Here is a 25,576-nt window from a genome sequence, read left to right on the forward strand (position 1 = left end):
AAATATAATACAATACAACTGGTTGATGTCACTGGTGCCAAGCACAAGTTTCAAACATTAGAAACGGTGTTTTGCTATCGTTTACTGGTTTCAATGAAAAGTATGCTATCAAAAATAAATATAATAAAATACAACTGGCTGATGTCACTGGTGCCACGCACAAGCTTTAAACATTAGAAATGGTGTTTTGCTTACGTTTACTGCTTTCAATATAAGTGAGCATTGGAAAATAAATGTAATAAAATACAATTGTTTTATGTCACTGGTGCCATACTCCAGCTTAAAACATCAGAAACAAATGGTTGATGTCACTAGTGCCACGCAAAAGCTTAAAATATTAGAAAAGGTGTTTTGCTATCGTTTACTGCTTTGAATAAAAAGTGAGCTTTAGAAAATAACTGTAATAAAATACAATTGTTTTATGTCACCGGTGCCACGCCCCAGCTTCAAATATTAGAAACGGTTTTTTGCTATCGTTTAATGCTTTGAATAAAATGTAAGCTTTCGAAAATAAATGTAATAAAATACAACTGTTTTGTCACTGGTGCCACATCCCAGCTTAAAATATTAGAAACGATGTTTTGCTGTCGTTTACAGCTTTCAATAAAAAGTAAGCTATCGAAAAAAATGTAATAAAATACAACTGTTTGATGTCACTAGTGCCACGCCCTAGCTTAAAATATTATAAACAGTGTTTTGCTAACGTTTACTGCTTTCAATGAAAAGTAAGGTTTCAAAAATAAATGTAATAAAATACAACTGGTTGATGTCACTGGTGCCAGGCAGAAGTTTCAAACATTAGAAACGGTGTTTTGCTATCGTTTACTGCTTTCAATGAAAATTAAGCTTTCAAAAATAAATGTAATAAAATACAACTGGTTGATGTCACTGGTGCCACGCACAAGCTTCAAAAATTAGAAACGGTGTTTTGCTATCGTTTACTTTCAATAAAAAGTGAGCTTAGGAAAATAACTGTAATAAAATACAATTGTTTTATGTCACTGGTGCCATGCCCCAGCTTTAAATATTAGAAACAGTGTTTTGCTAGCGTTTACTTCTTTCAATAAAAAGTAAGCTTTCGAAAATAAATGTAATAAAATACAACTGTTTGATGTCACTAGTGCCACGCCCCAGCTTAAAATATTAGAAACGGTGTTTTGCTATCGTTTACTGCTTTCAATGAAAAGTAAGATTTAAAAAATAAATTTAATAAAATACTACAGGTTGATGTCACTGGTGCCACACACAAGCTTAATATACTAGAAACGGTGTTTTGCTATCGTTTACTGCCTTCAATAAAAAGTGAGCTTTGGAAAATAACTGTAATAAAATACAATTGTTTTATGTCACTGGTGCCACGCCCCAGCTAAAAATATTAGAAACGGTGTTTTGCTATCGTTTACTGCTTTCAATGAAAAGTAAGCTTTCAAAAATAAACATAATGCAATACAACTGGTTGATGTCACTTGTGCCAAACACAAGTTTCAAATATTAGAAACGGTGTTTCGCTATCGTTTACTGTTTTCAATAAAAAGTGTGCTTTCGAAAATAAATGTAATAAAATACAACTGGTTGATGTCACTGGTGCCACGCACAAGCTTAAAATATTAGAAACGGTATTTTGCTATCATTTACTGCCTTCAATAAAAAGTGAGCTTTTGAAAATAACTGTAATAAAATACAATTGTTTTATGTCACTGGTGCCACGCCCCAGCTAAAAATATTAGAAACGGTGTTTTGCTATCGTTTACTGCTTTCAATGAAAAGTAAGCTTTCAAAAATAAACATAATGCAATACAACTGGTTGATGTTACTGGTGCCAAACACAAGTTTCAAATATTAGAAACGGTGTTTTTCTATCGTTTACTGTTTTCAATAAAAAGTGCTTTCGAAAATAAATGTAATAAAATACAACTGGTTGATGTCACTGGTGCCATGCCCCAGCTTCAAACATTAGAAACGGTGTTTTGCTATCGGTAACTGCTTTCAATAAAAAGTAAGCTTTCGAAAATAAATATAATAAAATACAACTGTTCAATGTCTCTCGTGCCACACACCAGCCTGAAACATTAGAAATGATGTCTTGCTATCGTTTACTGCTTTCAATAAAAAGTAACCTTGGAAAATAAATGTAATAGAATACAAATGTTTGACGTCACTGACACAATCAGTGGCACCAATTCACTAAAATGACGGTGGGGGAATGGGAGGGTTGGGGCTAAATGTACTTGTAAGATATAGGAGGGACGGCAATTTTAATATTTTTTTCAACGAATATACCAAAAGAAGTATCTTTTAATTACAACACCAAAACACATCATGTTTCAAGATCTAGATGGGGGGTGGGAGTCACGAAAATTTAGGAGGGAAAACCCCCTCCTCAATTGGTGCCACTGGCTATGATTGTTGATAAGTGCCATTGGATTACTAGCATTGTATTTTTTTTTAATGCTTTCCCATTGATTACATTTCTTGAACTAAGCCTTGCAAGCGAATGCATTCTAAAATTTAATCTCGTTTATGAATTGATGCCGGCGACCAAATATTTTTCAAATGTAAACGAGGTATTTTTCCACAGACAAGGTGGGGTGCGGGGGGTATTTTTGTTTTTTCTACTTTTTAATGAAGACACAAAAAGGTTCTTTTCAAAATCTAGGTAATGACAATCACCCCTTCCCTTCTCTCTCTCTCAATTGGCCCCCCTGCTGCATCTGCAAACACATCCCGCTAAAATTTATTGCATTTCTTGAATTTGGCCTTGCCAACAATTATGTTTTAAATTTAATCTCGTTTATAAATCGATAGTTACAACTTGAAATTTTTCAAAAGTGTTTATCAAAATACAAAGTGGCGGGGGGAGGGGGTATTTTAGTTTTTTCATATTTCTTTAATGAAGGTACAAAACAAGCTATTTTTCAAAATATACGGGATGGCAATCATTTGGAAAAACCAAACTAGTTGGCACCTAGGCAGCTTACTACAAAAGTTGAATTTCTAGAGATAAACATTTTTGACATTTTGCACGACGGTGGTCTTTGACCACTAATAAGCCCATTTCCAGTTATGTCTTATCACCAACCTAGCGGTGAACTGCTTTATTTACCAGTAGAAATGACCGCAAATTGCATCAAAAGTCAATCAGCAATAGAGACTACCCACCTCTCTTCAGCAAAATATGCTTTGCAAATAAATAAAAATATTTTAGTAAGACGAAATTGACGAAAAAATTAACGACAAAGAAGATGCAATCTTAGACTCTGTACTTTTTCTGCGACACTAGATATGTTCTCATTTTATTTCTAGTTATTCAAGTATCAGACTACGGCTTTCGATTCCGTACTTTTTGAAGGCATCTGATCCACAAAGCTCCTGTAGTAGGTCTTAGCTTGTGAAACTTGAATTATTCTTATTCTTGCTATTTTGGGAACATCTGATGCAGGGCCGTATCCAGGATTTTTTTTTTCGGGAAAATGGAGGCACAAAAAAAACTTTAAAAACCATCAAAAATTTATTTATATTCATTTTTTACGTTTTTTACGAGTCGGACAAACATTTCGGGAAGGTTCAAACCCCTAACCCCCCTGGATACGGCCTTGATCTGATGCTTAAATACGCATAATTTTTCGTTGTCTTTCTAGATGTAAACCTAAAGAGTTGGGGACTTGAAGTAAAACAGCCTATAGATTTAGACTAATACCATTTATTAGTTAATTATCAGGCACTACTCAATTGTAGTGTCTTCCAGTTTCCAAAACGAAGCATATATCCCACATTTTCCCCTAATTTTGCAGGAGACCTTTACTTAAATTTAAATCATTTGACAGAAACGGTTCTTTTTGAAGATCAAATTAATCCCCCCTTGGACAAATCTGTGGTGGAATCCCCCTATTAGGCTGTGTACAAGTATGCTTGTGAAAACAATACCATGTCCCAACCCGTATCCTTCGTTTGAATAATTCATTCCACTCCACTTCCGTCCGATTACACATCTTTATTGAACAATAGTATGCCTGGCTTTTAGTCAACCTTGAGTTTTGTATTATTTTACTTTTTTAAGCTGCTTAATTATCTAGTCAGACCATTTTCCTTTTTTATCACTTACCCAATGAGTACGGGAAACCAAAAAGAGAGGAAACTCAAGTCCACCTATACAAAAAAAATCAACGACATCCAGTGTTACCAGGCAAAGTCATAATGATAAGTTGTCCTATGGTATGCTCAAAAGTGGATTTTCCACTACAAGAACAGGAAGCAGATGTTGTGCTCCAGGGATTGGATAATTTGATGGAATGTTTCTTCTAAAACTGTGATGGGAATCCTTAATATTTTGTGTCCTTTGTATCTTTAATATTTACTACATGGACAGGAGGTAGATTTTATGCTTCAGACATTGGATAATTTGAAGAAATTTTTCTTCCAAAACTGTACACGGCAATCCCTTGGCTCAGGGCTACCTTACACAACCTGTCACCTATTATGAGCTGATTTTCGTAGGTCCATCTTACGATATGGTGAAGGTTGCTCAAAGACGTTCCTTATTGAAACAACGATAAAATCAAATAAGAATGGGACCAATGATACCCTATTATTAGTCATAAAGAACAAGGAATGACAATGACAAGAATGTATTAAAAATCTCATTTGAAGACATAATTATAGCAAAACTTGGTTGATCAATGAAATTAAAGTAAAATAGAAAAGAAAATCATCCAGTTTTTTGTTTCTTATTCTGAACATCCTCACCTACTGGACTTGATGATCTTTTGCGATCACTCGCATTTTCATCAGGACCCGTAAGCTGATCCATTGAATTTTCTTCCGTATAATTAGTATCATTTGTACTACTATCATGAAGTATGTCCTTCAAATGAACTACTACCTCACCCTCTTGTGATGTTTGCGACTGCTCAGGAATAGGACTTGTTTTTTCTTCACTGGGAGGAGGAGGGGGGTCTTTGAAGAGTTGAACTATAATGGCAGTCATGTTGTCACATCCAGTTCCATCACCATGGGTATTTGGCGCAATACACGAATCAAAAAGACTTTCACAAATTTTAGACATTGAGGCTTCACCTTTTTGTATTCTCTCTCTGACGAAGTCGACTGCTTCCTAAAAAAATATTCATTTGAGATCAATGTTGCCACCCATCGTACTAAGGTACTATTAGTAGTATTTTTTTATTGGCTATGGTAATTTTTGTGTGTGTATTTATTCTGGGCAAATTAAGTGTTTTTATTTTTTCTTTACAACACAACTTATTTCACTGGTGTAGAGCGTGAATTTAGCTTCCATATCAGACTTTTTGGGTGATTATGGTACATTTAATGTACCCTACTCTCTAAAATAGTCACCAGTGTTGTAAACGCAACACTTTGGTCCTCCTAATAGCTCTAAAATTAACTATAAAAAGTACAAATCAAGGCGTGATACATTTACACGGGAGTAGCTGAAAGAAAAGTAAGAAACACAGTCATAATTTGGAGATAAAAAATTTGAAAAATAAGGCTTGGCCAAAATTCTTATAAAAATGTGAGTAACAACCTTAAGAGTTTGAAATTCAGCCCTTTGAAGGTTTTACAGTTCTGCAAAGAGCCTCCAGACCAAATAAAGCTTTATCTGGGAAAACGATGTCCTAAGATAAAAATAAAATGCATAAAAGCATAAAAAAATCTAATCACAATGGAGATATTGAGCCAAATTTGCAAAAAAACCCTTAAAACCACCCAGTCGAATCAGCGATGACTGGACACGGGGGTAATTTGGAAACGATTGAATTAGAATTTTCTCTTTAATAGTATAGCAGAATAAACAACATACAGAAATACAAGGGTTATCTTACAAAACCTGACCTCAATAAGTTATTATATCACGTCTATTATATCGATACCTTTTTTTAAACTAATTTAATTCTTCAAAAAAAAAAAAAAAAAATATAGAAAAAAATTAAGTTTCAATCACATCTCTTTTTTAGTATGGATTTAACTAAGAATAACAGGAAGCTTACTTTGTTAAAAAAATGTCACGACTATATCAACCAATCAGCCTCATAAAAAGCCGAGTTATTTTCAAACGTCTTTTCGTTTGGTTCAACATTCCATGGATTGTCCCCAGCAACATTTTCGTGTTCCAAAAACAAAAACCAAATAGGAAGAAAACGGCATAGTAGTAGCTCAGCTTTAAGGAACAAGTCAGTGAACATTTATATGCGTATGTAGAGGGCGCATCAGCCCTAAAAAGCGTCCTTGAGCCCCTGTTTTTAATTCTCTATGAGGTTTCCTACAGATAAATATACAGAAGTTAAACTTGAGCTTAGAGAGTAGAGGAGGGGAATGACAGCTCAGATGACAGAGACGGTAGCCCCACAAATTTAGATAAACTTAAATATGATATTATGCAAAAAAATCGGTTGCTCTTTACACAAATAGTTGGCCCCCCTTTCTCATTGCTTCATGAAAGAATTTTAATCGAAAAACAGCGTCATAAAATATCTTTTTTGTTAGATGACAATGCCTCTAGAACTGAAGAAGTTGTGCATTCACATTTGCTTTAAATCAGGCACGGCCAGCCCAAATGATTTTTAGGGCCATTTTGGAATGTGTCATAACTTCACAACCCGTATTTAAATTAAATATCAGTATAAATATCTGGAGCGGAAAATTGAAGCATACTTAGTTACTATGCCAGTATTTACGTTTTTTATGTAAACATAGATAATATAATTATGATGATACTAAATGTAATTGTGTCGCAATGTCAAAAGGAATAAAAAGAAAATAGTTTTCCCGTTATCCAAGTTAGCTTTATAGATTATAGTTCTGATTTTCTGCAATCATAAACAATCCATGTATAGAATATTGTATCCACGTTTTTTTTTTTTTTAAAATGAAAGTAAAGGGCTAAATTAATACTAGAAACGAACTGAAAATATTCTGCATTCACATTTCTGAAAGTATTTTATAATTCCACAAAGCTAACCAGTTGGTAACCACAATCGTTTTTACCAATTGGTAACCCAATTCAACCGATTTAGTACATTACAAATTCAACAACAACACATTGGTAACCAATTGCCTTTCAGAACATTTGATGTGTTATTCCTCGTAAATACAATACAAGAGGTACACTATATAAGTGTGGTTGAATATTGTATCTTACTGTGTCCTTTTTTATTATGCGGGGCGTCTTTTCTAATTAGGGTTCGTTTTAAAATAAGTACACAACGAATGATTATTTTAAAAAAGTAAATTTATTTTCAAAAAGTACATACTTTACTCTATTTAACAGCATAGTTGCCAATTTGGTTGTAACACTTACCATGCCTTTTAACTAAGTTTAAGTACTTGCAGCCTGTTCCGTTAACCAGGAATTCACTTCCGTTCTTACGTCGTCAGCATCATTCCAACGTTTGCCACTGAGGTGGAGAAGCGGATGGTAATCACTCGGCGCAAGATCAGGACTGTATTGTGGGTGATCTAAAACTTCCCAGCCAAAACTGTCCAACAAATTACGGGTCTGACCAGCAGTGTGAGATCTTGCATTGTCATGAAGAAGGACAATACCCTTTGTTAGCATGCCGAGTTTTTTTTTTTTTTTTTTTTTTTTCTCTGTGGAGCTTTCTGAGGGTTAGGCAGTATGCTTCTGCATTGATAGTTATTCCTACGTTGCTTGAAGTTGACCAAAAAAGCACCATACCTTTTTTTAAACACCGACGCCATAATTTTACGCTGGGAAAGAGGATGTTCGGCCTTCAAATTTTCAGGGGAGTGTGGGTGCATTCCATGTTCTGTTGCCTAGATTTAAGCGTGATATGCGAAGCCCATGTTTCGTCTCCAGTTCAACCGGTTGCCACCTCAGTGGCAGCAGTTAAAGAGATGACGACGACGTAAAAACAGCAGAGAACTCTTGGATATTGGAGCCGGCAGCAAGTTCTTATAAAGACTTACTTTAAAATTAGTTGAGAGGTATGATAAGTGATTATAAAAACTTGCTAACTATGTAAAAAAATAAAGTAAAGTATGCTCTTCCTGGAAATAAATTTACTTTTTTGAAATAATCTTTAGTTGTGTACTCATGTTCAAACGGACCATAATTAAAAAACACGCCTCGTATATAATATATTCATTTTAATTTGTAATTATTTTATGCAGGGCCATCAAAAATAATTTTGGGTCCCTAGTATATGAGCAGTCTTAACCTCACTAAAGAGTGGATTAGTTTTACATAATAAATAAATCAACACCGAAGTCTTCTCAGCCGGAAACTATTGTTTTATGTGGTGATCTTCACAGTTTCCTGTGAAGCAAAAGGGGAAAAAATTGATGCTGATAGTCTGCACATAATATAACAGCCGAGTTTTGAAGTCAAGTATAATCTCTTCTCGACTCGAATGTAAAGATCCATTATTTTTTGCAAATGTCTTTCTACAGCCCTCCTTCCTGCACGTCTTCTTGTTCATGCAAATTTGAACAAATTAAGTTTATGATGTGGTATCACAACATTGACGAAGAAGAAAAAGAAAGAAGCAAAACCAGGCCTATCAAAACTACTCACCTCTATCATAATGCTATTTCATTTTAAATGATAGAAGTTTTATGAAGATTAAGAATATGGGAAAATTGGTGGTGCAGGAATGGCCGACAGAAATCATTTTCCGCTATTTATTTGCATGTTAATTTGAATTAAACGGCGTACCTTTGTCGATAAATTTACGTTTTTGTATTTTCGTAGTAATCATGGCCTATAAAGGCTTTTGGCCTTAATAAATATCATATAATATAAGCCTGGAAAACAATTTCAAAAGGAAAGTATGACCTTCCTAACTCTCATCTCCCTGGAAGTGCCTGCATTTTCAGCCTGATATTTATCAACACTAAAAGCCTTTATAGGTCATGCCTAATAAAAAAGTATAACAGCATAAATATTAAAAACAAATACACATCCTTAAATCCAAATTGAAATACAGAAAATAGTAGCTGGGGGCCATAACTGCAGCACCAATTTTTTCCTATTCTTAATCATCATAAAACTTCTATCATTTAATATTACATCTACCCATTCCCCCTTGTATTCCACACCGAAAAAATGTTCTCCATCATATCATTAATTCCTTACATATTGAAACAATTCTTTAATGGAACTGACTTTCCCCAAATGCTGCTTAACTATGATTTAAGGCATTTGGTTTCAAGTTTCAAGTCTTGGTTAATTTTCTATTCAGCAAAATAAGAAAAACCGATTCTGCTAGTATGATGCACACGACTTACCTGGGATGTCATCGAGTTCCAAATGCCATCGCATGCCAAAATAACAAACTCATCCAAATCAGGATCAAGCTCTTTGTGAAGAACATCAGGAAGTGCTGTGATCATCTGCTCCTCTTGACTCAAAGTTTTGTTCCGTTTATATCCATGATCACCTGAAAAATGTGGAGGATGCAGGCAGGCAGTATATAACAAGATAGCTAAGAGCAAAATATCGAATTTGAACAAAATATTATAGAATATCTACCAATAAAATTGCATATGTCGGTAACTCTCAGTCAGTCAATAATCTTAAGCTATGAATAATATGTGAGGCTATACAACGGGTACTTGAAGGCAGGTACCAAAGGATTCTTTTTATACAGTCGGTAGATTTAATTAAAATGGTGACGATTTTATACATAGTTAGGTAATTTTTTCCTGTTCTATCATACGGCTGGGGGAAAGGTGACTTCGGGTTTTGTGTTGGAAAACGAGGCAAAATATTATTTCTTCGGTCCTCATAAAGAAGTATAAGCTACGGTTTTACTCACTATTTATCCTTGTCTTATGACAGGCTTTTCGGCTAGTATTAAATAAAGTTTTATGAACCTAAATTTTAAATAAAACCAATAGAGGGATCCCCGTGTCGTGTTTGGCCCTAAAACCTTATAAGGAATTCTGGATCCGAGCCAGAAATTCGGGTGTTGCAAAAATATAAAGCAAACAATTTTCTTTTCGTGGTTTTAGAATCTTGGCTTTCAGGTTTGCGGCGTTATATCCGTTTTGTTTGTAACCACAAAAAAGACCACTGACTTCAACTTAGCAATTTCGTCGTTAAGGTAAGCAGCTTCTCGTTAGGGATTTCTATCGGTTTGAATAATTTAGCTATTTATCAGAAAAGTGGTGCTAAGAGGTAAGGGTGCTCCAAGCATTTTTTACGGGGTGGGGAGAATCTTTAAAACCACATAAAAAATTTGTTTATATGGATTTTTGTCATTTTTGAACAAGTCGGAGCAAAATTCAGACGGAGGTCAAAACCGGTAATACCCTCTCCCCCATGGATACGGCCTTGCTAATAGGACACTTATACCAGCGCACAAAGTTTTATTTACTTCACACAGAACTCCCGACCTGAGAGCGGAAATGCATTTCAAGAAAAACGCAATTAGACATTTTGAACTTTCCTTTTGTATAGTAAATGAAATTTTATCAGCTTAACCCTATCTGTGGCCAAGGACATCAAGTAAAAATTTCCTCCTCCTCCCCCCCTCCCACCTAGACCCATCGTAGTTCTATTCATACTTGAAAGCCGAAATTTTCTAAGATTTTTATTTTAGTTGTTTCAAAATTATGAAGTTTTTTACAGCATAAATTTTCATTACATTTTCTATTATGATCACATATTTTCAATTATGAAGTTTTTTAGTACAATATTTTCATCAGTGTTACGACATTGAACCGTTACAAAAAAAAGGCAAGGCTAATTATTTAAATTTGACAATTATTTTCATCCTTTAAAACTCAAATTCTAATATCATTGCCTAAGACAGCAATATCTTCAAAGGAAGCTTCACCCTTTCAACTATGATTTTCCGCCTACTTTTTGCTCATTTTCAACCAAGTTTCTTGTTTATATTTTGAGCCCTCAACTACAAAAACTGAATAACTGCATTTGAAAGTCTTTTTCATTAAAAATTGATTTAAAGATTTTTTTTTCTAATTTTTTAAGGTAATATAGATACTTAATTTTCAATCTAAGCAACTCAAACAATCGGATTATATTGTCACTGTCCTTGGTACTCCAATGATAGTGGAAAAAATAAGTGGAATAGGATGTATGCAACAGGGGGCCGTACAAAAAAGTTTCCTATGTAGGCTGGACAGTTGTATTGTCAACATAGTGAAATGTCTCAATTATTTCTAATATCTTTGTCGAAAAAAAACGAAAAAAAAAACGAAACTTATTGTGAAAAATTTTGGCCATCTCCTGTTCCAAGATCTAAATTAGTAAACAAAAGCCACAGACCCCATTAAATATTATGGAAACTACTAATTCATAAGAATAACTCCTTATTCATTAACTTTTGGTGGACTTGAAAAAGTCTCACGAGACCGGCTAACGACAAATAATGTAAAACAGCGCTGTGCATTGTGCATTTGTGCCCAAATAACATTGTGCAATTATAGAATTTTCCTGGAGAGGGGTATTTACAAGGTATTTTGGCACAAATGCACAACACTCAGGACTCTTTTGTATTGCTGCTAGGCGTCATCCCGTGGAAAATTCACCCCATATATAAAATTAAGCAGCTAGAGAGAAATTATAACGAATAAAAATGAAGAAAAGAAGGAATTTTTGCATATTGTAGCCTACCTATATTCAAAATACGGGCAGAATATATGGTGTAGATGTAGAACATCCTGTACTGTTTATTTTTTCATATTTATTTATTTGAATAAAAATATATTTTATATATTTTAATAAAAATTTCGTGTTTTAGGGGAGTTGAGTTATCATAGCAGGGTAAGACAAAGGTTAAGAATATAATTTAAAAACACAAAACTAGTGGTAACAGTGAATGAGTTGCCATGTGATAGTGCATATAGAGAACAAGTTAGGACTAAGAAATACGAGCTTGATCCGGTACCGATCAGAGGCGTCACTGGCCAAAATATTAGGGGGGGGGGGGAGTGACTTACCGACTGGCTAGGCATTTCCACCGTTTGATTTGGGCGATATTGCTATTAAAATTACTTCCTCTGTTGTTCTTTACCAACTAAGAATGATCTTCTTTCGCTGATTTTACGTCAGGCATTTCCATCAGCCCATTTCCCCAAGTAAAAAAAAGAAGCCATATTTAAACCAAATATCATAAAACGCCTTAAAAAGCTGTAGCTTTGAAGTTGTAGCTATCTCTGACAAATTGCTAATGTTTCAATTTTTACCAACGAATAGCGTTGTTAAATCTAACTACCTAATTTTCCTGATTTATTTTCACAGTTCAAAATGGCAACACCGACGAAAATTTGATGTTGCCCTAAAAACTTTATAATTTGAAACAACAAAACGAAATACCTTAGAAAATTTCGGTTTTCGAGTATGATTAGACCTAAGATGCGTTCAAGGGACAAGAGATGTTTTAATTGTAATGTCTGTGGTGCTCCAGAAATAAAAATTGGTTTAAACAACCAAAAACAAAATCTTAGAAAACCTCGGCATTCAGAAAATAACCAAAAACAAAATCTTAGAAAATCTCGGTTTTCGGAAATAAATAGACCTAAGATGTGCCCAAGGGGCAATGGATGTTTTTACCTTAATGTCCTTGGTACTCTAAGCTGATAGTAGAATTCTGTTTTCTTTACACTACCCTTTATTTTGAAGTACTTGGGAGACAAGGACGAAGTATTTTATAGTAAGCTAAAAAAAGAGCAACAACTTTAAACGGAATCCCTTTAAACATTAGTTTTCACTTTTATCAATTTCTCTAAAAACGTGATATTGATACTGCCCAATAAATGTGATAATTCCCTTGGAAACTAATTAATTGAACAATCAAAAGAAAAATGTTACAAACCCTTGGTTTTCAGGAATGAATAAATCCAAGATATGTCCAACGGACAAGACATGTTTCTATTTAAATGTCCTTGGTACTTTAGAAAGGAAATGGAATATATTAGTAAGCTCTAGTGTTTCTGGAGGCTCAAAAGATAAAGAAAAGGCAAGAACTTACCAATAGCACGAGACAAATTAAGGCCACCATTGACACGCCCTTCAGCTGTAACACTGCCACCAGCTTTTTTAATTCTTGTTTGCTCTCGATCATCCTCTGGCTTGTGATCTTCACTTAAGTCTATGGCTTTGCCACCTCGACATAGAACAGCTCTTGAATCACCTGCATTGGCAACGTAGATGTTTTGATCACTTAATATTGCCACTACAGCTGTGCAGCCGCTGTCGTTACCAGGCTAATAAAACGAATCAAGTCAATAGTGTATCCTCAAAATAGCATTTACTTCAAGAATTCAATAAATTCAAAACTGTCAAAAATGTGAAACACGATAAAATGAAGAAAACATATAGCCAAAAGAAGAAAATGAAGAAAAAGAGCCCATATTAGAAACTTATAATTTTGTTTAATTGCTATATAATAGTTATTAGTTTATGTCCATAAACTCTAAAAAATTTTTTTAACAGAAACCCGTTTAATGATATATGTAGATGCACCAAAGGCGTAAAAGCAACTAATCAAGCATGGCTCAGTAGCTCAGTCAGTACAACATTTGGTCGATAAGACTATTATTCACAGGGTTGTGGATTTGACCCAAAGGATTGATGTTTTTTTGTAAGTAAAAGGTACATATACGAAAAACATATTCTTTTTTGGGTTAAAGATGTGTCTGTGAAATAAAAAAAATACACATTAAACCATTTTTCGCGCACGCACAGACAAGAAGATTCAAACAACTTTTTGTGTCTGTTTTGTTTCTTTTTTACACCTCCAACCCGACAGGCTTTGCCACTAGTATGTTATATGTTGTAGAGGCTGAGATGCGATATATTGGGATTGTGCACATATAATCTGGGTTCTTGGAGTCAGGGTCTTCTGAAAGTCGGAATTTTTCATCCAGAGCAATCTTAGAATTAATGGTTCGCATCTTATATTTTAGGGATAAATGTTCTTAAATCTTGGAAATGCCTTAAAACAGAGATTAAGTAACCACCAGACAACTTTCATTAGACTGTGACGAGGGTGGAGGGGTCCACTAGCACTCAAATCTTTTGATTCTCGTCTAAATATCTGATTAATAACTAGATTTCACAAACTTCCTTCGAAAGATCTTTACGTGGAATTCACCCCCATTGTCCCCTAATACACAAGCATATATCACATAATAAAAAAGAAGCACATTCTCGAAAAAAAAAATCACTGACAATAAACGGTGATAAAAAGAAAATTAAGACGATTAACCTACTTCTGAAAGATAAAATTAATGCTAATAAACATGTAGAGCATCCCTAGTCTGCACCCAGCTGTTTTGATCCATAATGATACTAAAATTGCACCTCATAAATAATACAACCAAGAGGGTAGATCATCCCCGTACGGCTAGACCAGCGGTGTCTAGCCCTGGCCTGAAAAGGCTATGAAAGGAACCAAGCTCACAATCTTATAGCTACTGAAAGATACTAGTGACTACTACTACTACTAACAACTCACCACAGCACCAAGCCACTTGAGGCCAACACGGCTACATACGCTCCTCCTCCATCCCAATCCATTTAAAGCCTCCCTCTTTACACCCTCCCAGGAAGTTTCCATTTCCCTTAAATCTTTCTTTATGACATACTTCCACCCCAACCGAGGACGACCTGTTTTTCGTTCAGCCCTAGACGGTTACATTAGTAAGTTACGAAAAGTAACTTACATTAGTGACTGATATCTTGAATACTATTTACAGTGCATTTACAGTAATTGTTAATTGTTTCCGTATTTATGTATAATGTGTAAAATTTATATTTATATATTACATGTGTAAATATTTATAATATGTATAATATTTCCATATAATGCTTAAATATATCCGTAGTATCTCAATTTTCGGCCGATTTTTGGATCTTTTGCTGCTTCGACAAATCCCTCCTCTGTGCATACCTATCTTGATTTGTACTTATTCAATTTTTAACTGGTTTGCCATGGTATGAAAAATTGAAGAGCAGAAACAGATGTGCAGAAATAGATTGGAGTCTAATATATATCTGAGTTTGGTATTTTGAAGTCTGGGCTATTTCATGCCCTTTCTCAAGAATACAAAACAGGAGCCTTTTTAAGCCCAAATGTTCAACTCTTGGAAGGGTGCCTCCAGACTTAACTCAGGAGGATGGAGTTATCCGCATTAAATCCACGTGTAGGCATACTGGCAAAGTTGGGCAAAATTGTATTTTGAAGTTCAAGATATGTATACCATTTCCCATCTTTTCAACCAGTTGATTGTACTGTTTCTCCTTTTAGTTAGGGATAATGCTAATAGACTATATTCCAGCTAAAAAGAGTCAGCAGTGAAAAGACGATGGAGGAGCCTATCTCTGTGCATCTGTCACCCTTAGAAACAAACAGTACAAAAAAGTAAACAATATTTAATATCAGAAAAAAAAACACTCAATTTTGAGGACAAAAAAGAGGGCAAAATTCTACTATAGGGTGCCCCAGCCGAAAGGGGTGAGCAGTGAAGGGTAATAGAACCGCTGCATGTGTATATTTTACTCTTACATGTATCCACTTATGTTGGCTACCCTGTAATTTATTTAAACTCTTTTTACTGTATCTACATTTTCGGCTAGCCTTGGTAGAAAATATAAACTCTCATTCTCGCCAAACAGATGGCACCAGCATTTTAACTATGTGTCTTATCTTGCACAAAAAAAAAGTAAAAAAAGCGTTTTTTTACAGCTCTTCTATTTAGGTATTCGTGCAAGAAAGAACAAATATCGCTTGACAAATAATGAAATTTGATTTGGCTGTTTCCAACGAAGACATCCAAACATTATTGCTAGAAAGTTGAAATATTTTAGAAATAAAATGGAAAGCATGGGGCAGGTATGGCACGGATATTCGTCCTTGAATAGTTATAAAATATGCACACTCTGACAGCTCTTAGCGTTGTACAGTCGTGAGGAGACTTAACCATAGTATGACAATTTACAAATCGAAATAGTTTGCCTAAAAATACAAAAAGCTCAACAAGTGTAAAACTAATATATGCATGTAGCAGCGAAATTTACGTACTGAAATCCTTTAAGGTTGTTCGATACCTTCAAGAATCACGTCCAATATAAGCTTTTTTAGTTTGTGCGGGCAAACTGTTGTGAATTAGTTGGGCGGTCTTGCCATAACTTGTATAGCTAAGATAACAAAACAGAATGAACGACAGGAAACTAAAAGCCAATAACTTCTTTCCTGAAAATGTTAGACAGAACGTTTAACTTATCAATTTTTGCGCCAGAAATAGAAACATTCAGGTTTAATGAAATTAACATTACTAAAAAGCGTAAATTTTGTTTTTTAATTGAATGGCGTGGAATTTTCTTTTTGAAGTTTAGGAAAGAGTAGTCCTTAAAGGTATTCCGGCTTATCTTCTTGAAAACATTAAAAATTAGCTCACATGAAGTATCGTTTAATAATTTGAGAGCATTGCATGTTTCCTGTTGTGCTAACTGCCTTGATTGAAATCTTTGCGGACAAAGGATGCACATTATTTGTGCTGTATATAAATTGATTAGACAGCGTTTCGCTTGACAATTGGCAAGAGATTATAGGTTTCCTTCGTTTTAAACTAGCCTTAAGAGCACTGGGTACAATCTACAAGAGTGATAGTGAAATTATGAATTCAATTACTAATCACCTCGAAGTGGATACTACAGATAATCATTGTAGCCCCCCGTGCAAAAGGTAAGGTAGCATAGTAGCAATGCTAATTGGCAGTTTTCAAATTTGTCGGCAGATTTTGTTTGAAAATACCATTTTTACATATAAAAACACTTTTTGCACAAAGAAAAACTGTCAAAAGTTTTGCTCCTAAAGTATCAACAGCTTTTGGAATTCTGCTACTGGCAGCTTTGGAACTTTTTCTATGCCTGATTGTAGCTAAAGAAATCTGCCTGGTTCCTCGCTAGGAGTGAACTAGGTTTGGCCACTCCTACCCCGAAAAATAAATATGTAGAAAATGCATATTTCTCGATTTCTAACGCTGCAAGATATTGTGTCTTTTGCAAGAGTTGTACATTACTGAAATTAATGAAAAACTCTTCTCACTTAACTTTTAAATAATACATACAGCTCCAATTAACTACACAATTCTTTCGCTGTATTTACTTTAAATTTAATTTAAAAGTTTAAAAATAGTTGTTTAGCACCAATGCCGTTTTGATTGCACACACAGCTAATAATCTTTAACTCAATCATTATAATAATAATGGTTTTTATTGCTCTAAAATCCTAGGGCAATAGCAATACAAAATAAAAAACTCAATTCTACTTAATCCACATTTCACAAAAAATATTACAAAAACTATGAAAACCAATTTTTGCGCTACATTCCTAGCCGGAGAAATCATCCTAACCTTTCAACATTTACAGAACACTCATCCCTCACTATATTCACCAGCCATCTTCATCAAACCTACACTCTCTGTATAATTCCTTCCGCCACTCATTCAATTCTTCTAACTCACACAACAAATGACTCACACTCTCATCCATACCACACACACAGGGCAGAAGTAAGGAGTGTTCTGCCGTTGCTTCCAGGATTTTTCGTTACTATAGCCAGCCATTGAATTACTTGTAGTTAAAGAGCAAAATGATACTGCTAAAACTACTACTAACAACTCATTCATGCACTCAGCTGCCTAAGGCCAACAAGGCTACCTCCACTCCTCTCCCATCCCAACCTGTTAAAAACTCCCCTTTCATTTCTCACGACCTCTTCCCATTCCATTAAGGGATAACAACCTGCTTTGCGTTTGACCCATGGTGGATGACCGAAAATAATGAACTTTGGCAATGCGTCATTCTTCATTCGTAAAATGTGTCCTACCCATCTCAATCTTTCTCTCGCTACTTTTTTTTGTACAGCTTAGAGTTAGAAATAAGGTCAGTCAAACATGTACCCAAAACTATACGTAGACTATTGCTCTGGGAAACATCTAACAAATCCTCCTCCGCCTTCCGAAGCGCCCACGTTTCATCACCAAACTTGATTGCTGTCACCACTGCAGCTTTAAATATTCCAATCTTGGTTTGTAGACTTATCTTCCTATTCTTCCAAACTTTTTCAACTGTGAAAAAACAGCCATGGGTCTTGGCTATACTCCTTTAACATCTTCACTACATCCACCATCTTTACTAACAATACTGTGCAGATAAGTGAAGCCATCCACTTGATCTTCTCGCTACCCAACATCATCTCTTCACCTTCATTTATTCCTAGTCTAATTGACACACTCTTTTTAACAGTAAAGTTTTCAATTGGTTTTTCAAAGTTTAAAGTTTTTCGATAAGAAATATATCCAAAACACATAGATTTTGAAAATACTTAATTGAATGTATATGTAATGCATTGTGAACCACGAACGCAGGCTTTATCGGTCAATTCGTCAGTCAGTATCTCTTCTAGTCATATGTAATGCATTTTGAACCACGAACGCTGGCTTTATCGGTCAATTCGTCAGTCAGTATCTCTTCTAGTCATATGTAATGCATTGTGAACCACGAACGCTGGCTTTATCGGTCAATTCGTCAGTCAGTATCTCTGCTAGTTATATTAAATGAACAAAAATTCAAATAAAAGTAAACAGTAGCATTAAAATTGAAACAAACAGAATTAGTCTGTATATGATGGGGACTGACCTTCCTCAACCCTCGCTCTTTAGACTAAAGTCAAAGTTCTTTAAAAATACATCTAATTAAAATTCACAGCCTTTGTGCTTAAACTTATTACATAACGCTAAATATCACCGTGTCCAAAACACAACACTATATCCGAAATTTTCCATAATTTACACGAAGAGGGATATAATATTTTAACTTTGGCCAAAAGTTTTTCTTCATGAACTGAAATAAAAAAATAATAAAAAAGTCACAAAAAACGTAAAAGTAAAGAATAAACAAAGTAAAACCACAGCGTCCAGCTGAATATTTAAGCTTCCATTCTATAAGGTCCAGATAATCATACCAGGCATCCTTGAACAGAGGGTTCTGTAACATATTTGAACCAATCATAGGAGTCTAACCCTCCCCAAACGAATATACTTACATAATTCCAATCACTGAAAAGAGGAATTTTTCTTATTTTTAACTGATTTTCAAAAAAAAAAAAAAAAAATGGGTACAGCAAAACAATCTTTTGCACTAAAAGGTTAATAATCACAACAGAAATGCACTACTGCGATATAATCTAGAAATATAGTCTAGAAACACTTCTTTTTTCTAACTCGAAAAGTTTTCTACTAACCTCATGTTTCATGCAATCAAGAAAGGCCGTATCTTCTTCCTCTTCTACGGATTCTGGCTCTTCTTCTTCTTCTTCATCAACTGTTTCGTATTCATCACTATCTTCTTCTTCCGATCCTCCATTAACAGCATCATCTGAACTATGATCGCTTTCATCTTTTCCTGCATCAAAATCGGCGTCACTCTCGTCGGATTCACTCTCATCAGCGTTACCGTTAGAATTTGACACTTCAGTTATTGATTTGTATAACTCTTTGGCTTTACGAGGGGAAACTCTAACGGGAAGCTATAATAAAACCGAAAAAAAATATTACGTTGCGTTGAAACCTGCACTTGGTATTCAGATAAGAGTCAAAAGTAACGAAAAACTCAGACGTGACGAAAACAAAGAAGACATTATAATACATTGAAAGCTGCGTTTGTGAAAAATTTACGGGAGTTACTAGGGAGCTAGGAATAACTAGGGAGTTAAAATGATCCTTCAAATTCTAGACGTAAGATATTTCGTTACATCCCATGCTAAGATTATAACGTTTAGTGTTAGGATTCTTACATGTACCTCCCTTCATATCGAAACGGTTACTTTGATACTTCAACGCCATTTTGTTCTGGCGTATAAACGCCATCATCTGCAGAAACCATAAGGTCAAAATAAACAAATACAAATACTTTCTAGCTTCTGCAATACATTCCATTCAAGTATTCTTTTTTCATCAGGTATATTCATTGTTGAAACGTTCACTTAAAAAAAAAAAAAAAAAAAAAAAAAAAAAAAAAATCGCTCAAACACCAAAACTCTTACATTTTGGGGTGTGTTGTGGTTTGGTCAACTTAAGGTCTTGCGCAGGAAGTCAAAACCCAACGTGAAATTTCCAAAAGGGATAACTCTTACGCAACAAAAAGGAAAAGGGCGTCGAAATGAAAATGAAAGGGCAATCAAAAGGAGTACCTTATCAACCTTGACAACTGGCTGTAGGTCCATCACTTCATCTTGTCCAATATCAGATGACGTTTTTGTGGAAACTTTGCTCTTTCCTTTGCCCTTGCCTTTGCCCTTTATAGACGGTGTTGGAGGCAAATTTACGCCAGAGCCTGCAAAGCTAGTTTCTTTTTCTTTTTCGAGTGTTCCATTGACTTTGGTAACTTCTACTGTTTCTTCTTTACATGATTCTTGAGCTTCACTCTTTTCATTATCGCCTTTCGGTTTGGCCTCTTCTTTTTCTGCAAAAAACAACAAAACAAGGTAAGCCATGAACTTTCCTCATTTTAGCTAAAAAGCAGTACATCATGCTTAATGTTGATAAAAAAGAAAATAAATCAAAAATTAGATTAGGGCGCTTTCTTTGCCAAAAAATAAACCAAAGTGGAAGGCTTGAACAAGATTTCAGGCCTTTTCAACCGAAAAACTAGATTCTTACAATGTTTTACAGTAAGACAGGATTAGACCCCGGCGCCGCGCCGATGAGGGAAGACCGGCGGCGGTGGGGCCAAAAACAGTGCACTGCTACCGCGCCACCAGTAAGATATCGGCGGCGCACCGCCAGCGCAATCAATGTTGACCGCAAATATTAATGTTTTCATCAGTCTTTCTCAAATCACAGCTTAAATTTAGCACAGATTCGAGCCTATTCATGAGTTCAAAACTTCACAAGTCGCTGGCTGGAAACTGGTCTTCTTCGTTATTGATCAAGAGAAGTAGAAATCTGGTAAAAACGAAATGGCTGTGGCGTTTCAGAACCCTTGCATAATATATGAAGTATCTATTAGCTATGTATTCTTAACATAAATAATTATCAAAATTAGTAGGTTTTTTTTCATCGAGCATTACTGCATACTAAACTTCAAAACTTAAAATCACAAAATTCGTCAGTTATTTGGGTAGAAACTTTGAACATAAGTTTGAACTTTGAAGCTTAATTTTTTCATAATGCCCTTTGCCTATATCTGTTTTGTCACCTTTAAAATAGTTGAAATGGGCGACTTTGATATTCATTGTTTTTATTGCTCTTTTGGATTCCTAACAAGCCTTCCTCGTATTAAAAATTGGTTTTTAATAACAATTAAAAAAATTCATTTTAAAGTTTTTTTTTGGCTTCTTTATAGAATATATATCACGTAGGATAAGGCTGAACTGCTGCTTTTTTGCGTTTGACTGGTCTTTTGGATATTATTCATTTTTTCTTTTGGGGATTCATTCAAAATTATAAACTCATAAATACCTAATATCAGCTAAATTATAAACTGCATCTAAAAGGAGTAAATTTATCGAATTGAAAAATACATGATGAACACTTCACGTGAGAACATTTCAATTACAAAGAAACAAAAAACACTTAATGGTTTATTCGGTATGAAGAAAAATGACGTGCCAGCTATTTTCTTAGGTAAAAAATAAAAAGCTCATCCGTTTTACATGTAATTAAATGAAATAATATGCAGACTGAAGTAGCTCCAAGAAGATGTAGAGGTTTTCTTCCTAGTTCGTAACTTTTAATCCAATCAAAATGTTAGGACACTTAGTATCACTTTTTGAGCTTAAGCTTTTATTTCCAAATGCTCACAAAAATTATCAAATTCAAGAAAGTTACAACAATAAGTCACCTGTGGTCAAAATACTCAAAGACTCCTCTTTGATCCCCACCCAGGCTCAAAGGTTCTGCTATGGACATATCCATGTAAATCTCCAAAGAGTTTCTTTTTAAAATAGCTTTCAAGCGTAGTTAGGGGTATTTAGCCTTTTTTGCTTTTCTTCAAAGCTTTGAAAAAAGTGTTATAATATTCCAAATGTTACATTTGTTATATTTGTGCATATATTTGGTCATCATTTGTGGGGTAACCGAATTTTTTAAACCACTATAGATACGTAAGAACGTTACGACATCTAGCACCCTGAGGTCATAAGACTGTCAAAGACTCCTCCTTGAACCTCCCATATTAAAAGCTTTTATTATGACCTGGCCTTTTGATGTAACTTGGGCACTGGACCAAGGACGCCATTGTCACTCGAGCGCAACGTTAAGTACGGATGTCGATATCGCTTTTGTCACACCGATTCGTTTTAGTGTTAATCTGCGTGGTACTTATGAATGAATGTTTTCAAAGTAAACTCGTTACATCAATAAGAAAAAACGGGTTGGAGGCATGTGTCCCTTTCTCTTTGGATGATAAAACTATACAAGTGCTGTATCAAGTATAACTAACGAAAATTTTGTTAATTTTTGTTAAATTTTAAAATTTTTGGCATCCCTTCTTTCAATAAAAAAAAAAAAATCAAGGTACTTTCACTTAAATATAATAACCCCCTATGCCCCCCCCCCTCTGGATACCATCTTGATAGGATACCGTCTCTGCTTTAAATAAAAAAAAAATTTATCTTATTGGCATCCCTGCTTTAAAAAAACTAATTCGAGGTATTATCATTTAAATATGATTGCTCCCTACCCCCCCCCCCCCCGTCTGGACACCACCTTGATAGGATGCCGTCTCTGCTTTAAATAAAAAAAAATAACTTTTTGGCATACCTGCTTTCAATAAAAAAATTCAAGATATTATCGTTTAAATGTAATACCTCCCTACCCTCCCCCCCCCTGGACACCACTTTGATAGGATACCGTCTCAGCTTTACATTAAAAAAATAATTTTTTTAAATAATTAACTAGGTCACTATATGGTTTAAAAACAAACACAAAATAATGTTAAACAGTTTAGCGTTCCTTGAAAATTGAGGATATGTAAGGGGTACAAAGACAACAACAAAAATGTCGAAATTATTCAGATATACGTCAAATTATTGGAAAACTGAGTCATTGATTCGCCTTGGCATTCAATAAAATCAAAAGAATCCAATTAAAAGGGAGCCCACGAAAAAGCCAAATTAGGCCAGTGGCCTATGAGAAATCGCAAAATACCCAAGACAATGAACAAGTCCCAATGGGGGGGGGGCCCTGGTTCTATCAAAATATTTCAATGATTTCCCAGGGAATTTGATATCATTTTCTTCCATCTCCACTTTAAATGGAAAAATAATTATCTCTTTGGCATCCCTGCTTTCAATAAAAAAAAATGAGGTATTATAATTTTAAAATGATAGTCCCCTACCCCCCCCCCCCTATAGGCAATAATTTAACAATTTATTTAAGGTTCATATTTTTGGGGTAACTTCCGTTTCAATCTTTAATTCCCCAACCGTGTATATAGCTTAGTCTATTGCTAAATTTTGTCTCAATAGAAGGTTTTTTTTTGGGGGGGGGGGAATTTTTCAGAAGGAAGATTGTATTTTCTTTAATCTATCAGGCGTTCAACAATTGAGTATTAAACATTAAGAAAATCTTATCTAAAAACAAATTCTGCAAACTTACAATTCATCTGTAGAAACAATCTGTCGGCTATCAATTTCAAAATCCAACTGAAGGCTGAAGCTGTATAGTAGTGAATGTGTTTATAATTCTATTCAACTTCAAAATAAAATTCTTGACTACGAATGATGTAAGAAATAGCAATTGGGAAACTGCATTTGAAATTATTTAAACTCATTTCATAAAGACGATACTTTTTTTGTCAACATATGAAGAACTGTGTATATTGCAATATTTACAACTGCATGTTGCATCTGTCTGGTTCTTATGCAAAGTAACAAAAGAGACAAAAATTAACGAACAAGAGAGTAGTGAAGAATTATGTTATACAAAGTAATATTTGGCAGGGAAAGTCACTGGTGATAAATCGCTAGGGGTTTGGCAGGCGTGATTTTTGGGGATTCGGGGAACCAAATTTTTTTTCGGGGTGACGCATAGATTTTCGGGGAAATACCCGAAAATTCGGGGCCCTTAGTGCAAGCCCTGCTTGATTTCAAATCAAGAAAATCGAAAAACTAAACCACACTAGAAAGAAAAGCCCCAACTTTGCGGTTGATGCAATAAAGAATTGCCGCAAAATTAATTCAAAGTCAGCCAAATGCCGCCACCTCTGCGGGCGGCGGCGTAGCGACACTTCGGCGGCGGTCGACCGGGCCTCTCGTCGGCGGTGTTCGGTCGATCTGCCGGCGCGGCGCCGGGGACTAGACAGGATCATCAAGTTGTAAATTTGATGGTCCAAAGTTTTAGCAAAGCAGTGGCGGATCCAGGGGGCACGCCCCCCTAGCGTAGTCTAAAGTAGTGTAATTTACTTAATCGACACAAGTTTCCGTTAATTAAACTTGCTCCTAACGCAAGTTTATCGGATCAACCTATTTTGCGCCCCCCCCTAAATTTTCTTGTATCGGATCAACCTATTCCCCCCCCCCCCTAAAAAAAAAGAAATCCTGGATCCGCCCCTGTAGCTAAGTTTATAAACCTCCAATTGAATACCCACGAACCAGCACCATCCACAATCCAAAACTAGAATTTTGCTCTCCAGCAAATTCTTTCTATTTGCAGTTTGGATTATGAACTTCCCATCCCGATTGTCAGCGGAATAACGCATTCTTCAATCCAGTAAAACTTATAATTGCAATCAAAGGGTATGGGTAAGTTATAAGAGTGGGAACTAGCGCTAGTATAGCAAGTGGTGACATTTGACATTTTTTTCAAGCTGTGTAATCTTTTTTTTTTGTCAGGAACTGAGATCAGACAGTTATTACTGCCCACATTTTATTAATTACACTAATTAAATTAACTATTCTTATTATTACACAGAAAAAAGCCGCGTCGCAAAAAACTAGATGGCGATGAGTATTTTTTGTCGACCCTAGTGCCAGTTTCCACTCAAGTACCCATACTCTTTGATTTAGATTAGAAATTCACAATCTTTTTAGACAGTGAAAGAGAGCTTTCATATTTGATCCACTATGTCGTTTGAAATACATCATCGACAACATTTTTCATCACATAGTATAATTAATTTGGATTCCTATTTTTGATCACCCGGAAAATTACTTTTTTTTAATTCATATGCATAAGTACCCATATATACAGCCAAGTACACAGGAATTTATCTTAGATTGGGGACAAATTTATCCACACTTCTACCTCTACTTAGACTGTGTACTATTTATTCTGGTTAATAAACATCTGTGAAACAGTTCATTGTGTAAACTTGTCTTTCTCAGTATACGGTAAATTTACACATATAGAAGAGTGCATGTTTTCTCGTTCAATTTTCATACCATTAAACGGGTAAAAAAAAATATAAACATCAAAACCGAAAATTAAAAAAAAAATCGGAACTAGATTTCCGATATTATTTCCCAAAAATTCCTGAGAGATACGGAAATCTAGCTTAGGATGTCGAAAGATAGCATGAAGTTCTATCGGCATTCAAAGCAATATGAATTCTAAAAAGTTATG

General features: G+C 35.0%; 1 protein-coding gene across 1 annotated transcript in view; it reads right to left on the bottom strand.

Moving 5' to 3' along the window:
* Nucleotides 1–4,609: 4,609 nt before the first annotated feature.
* The window catches only part of LOC148944671 (protein phosphatase 1G), a 76,859-nt gene continuing 55,892 nt past the window's right edge, over nt 4,610–25,576 (bottom strand). The window contains exons 5-9 of the mRNA XM_089100076.1: nt 20,203–20,474; nt 19,255–19,539; nt 12,975–13,209; nt 9,265–9,416; nt 4,610–5,110 (exon numbers count right to left, since the gene is read on the bottom strand). Of these exons, the coding sequence (XP_088956202.1) occupies nt 4,706–5,110; nt 9,265–9,416; nt 12,975–13,209; nt 19,255–19,539; nt 20,203–20,474 (1,349 nt within the window). The 3' untranslated portion in view covers nt 4,610–4,705. The remainder of the gene's footprint in view (nt 5,111–9,264; nt 9,417–12,974; nt 13,210–19,254; nt 19,540–20,202; nt 20,475–25,576) is intronic.

The sequence above is a fragment of the Artemia sp. Qi Xiang Cuo genome, chromosome 14 (genome assembly GCF_049724085.1).
Source record: "Artemia sp. Qi Xiang Cuo chromosome 14, ASM4972408v1, whole genome shotgun sequence".
NCBI classification, from domain to species: Eukaryota; Metazoa; Arthropoda; class Branchiopoda; order Anostraca; family Artemiidae; genus Artemia; species Artemia sp. Qi Xiang Cuo.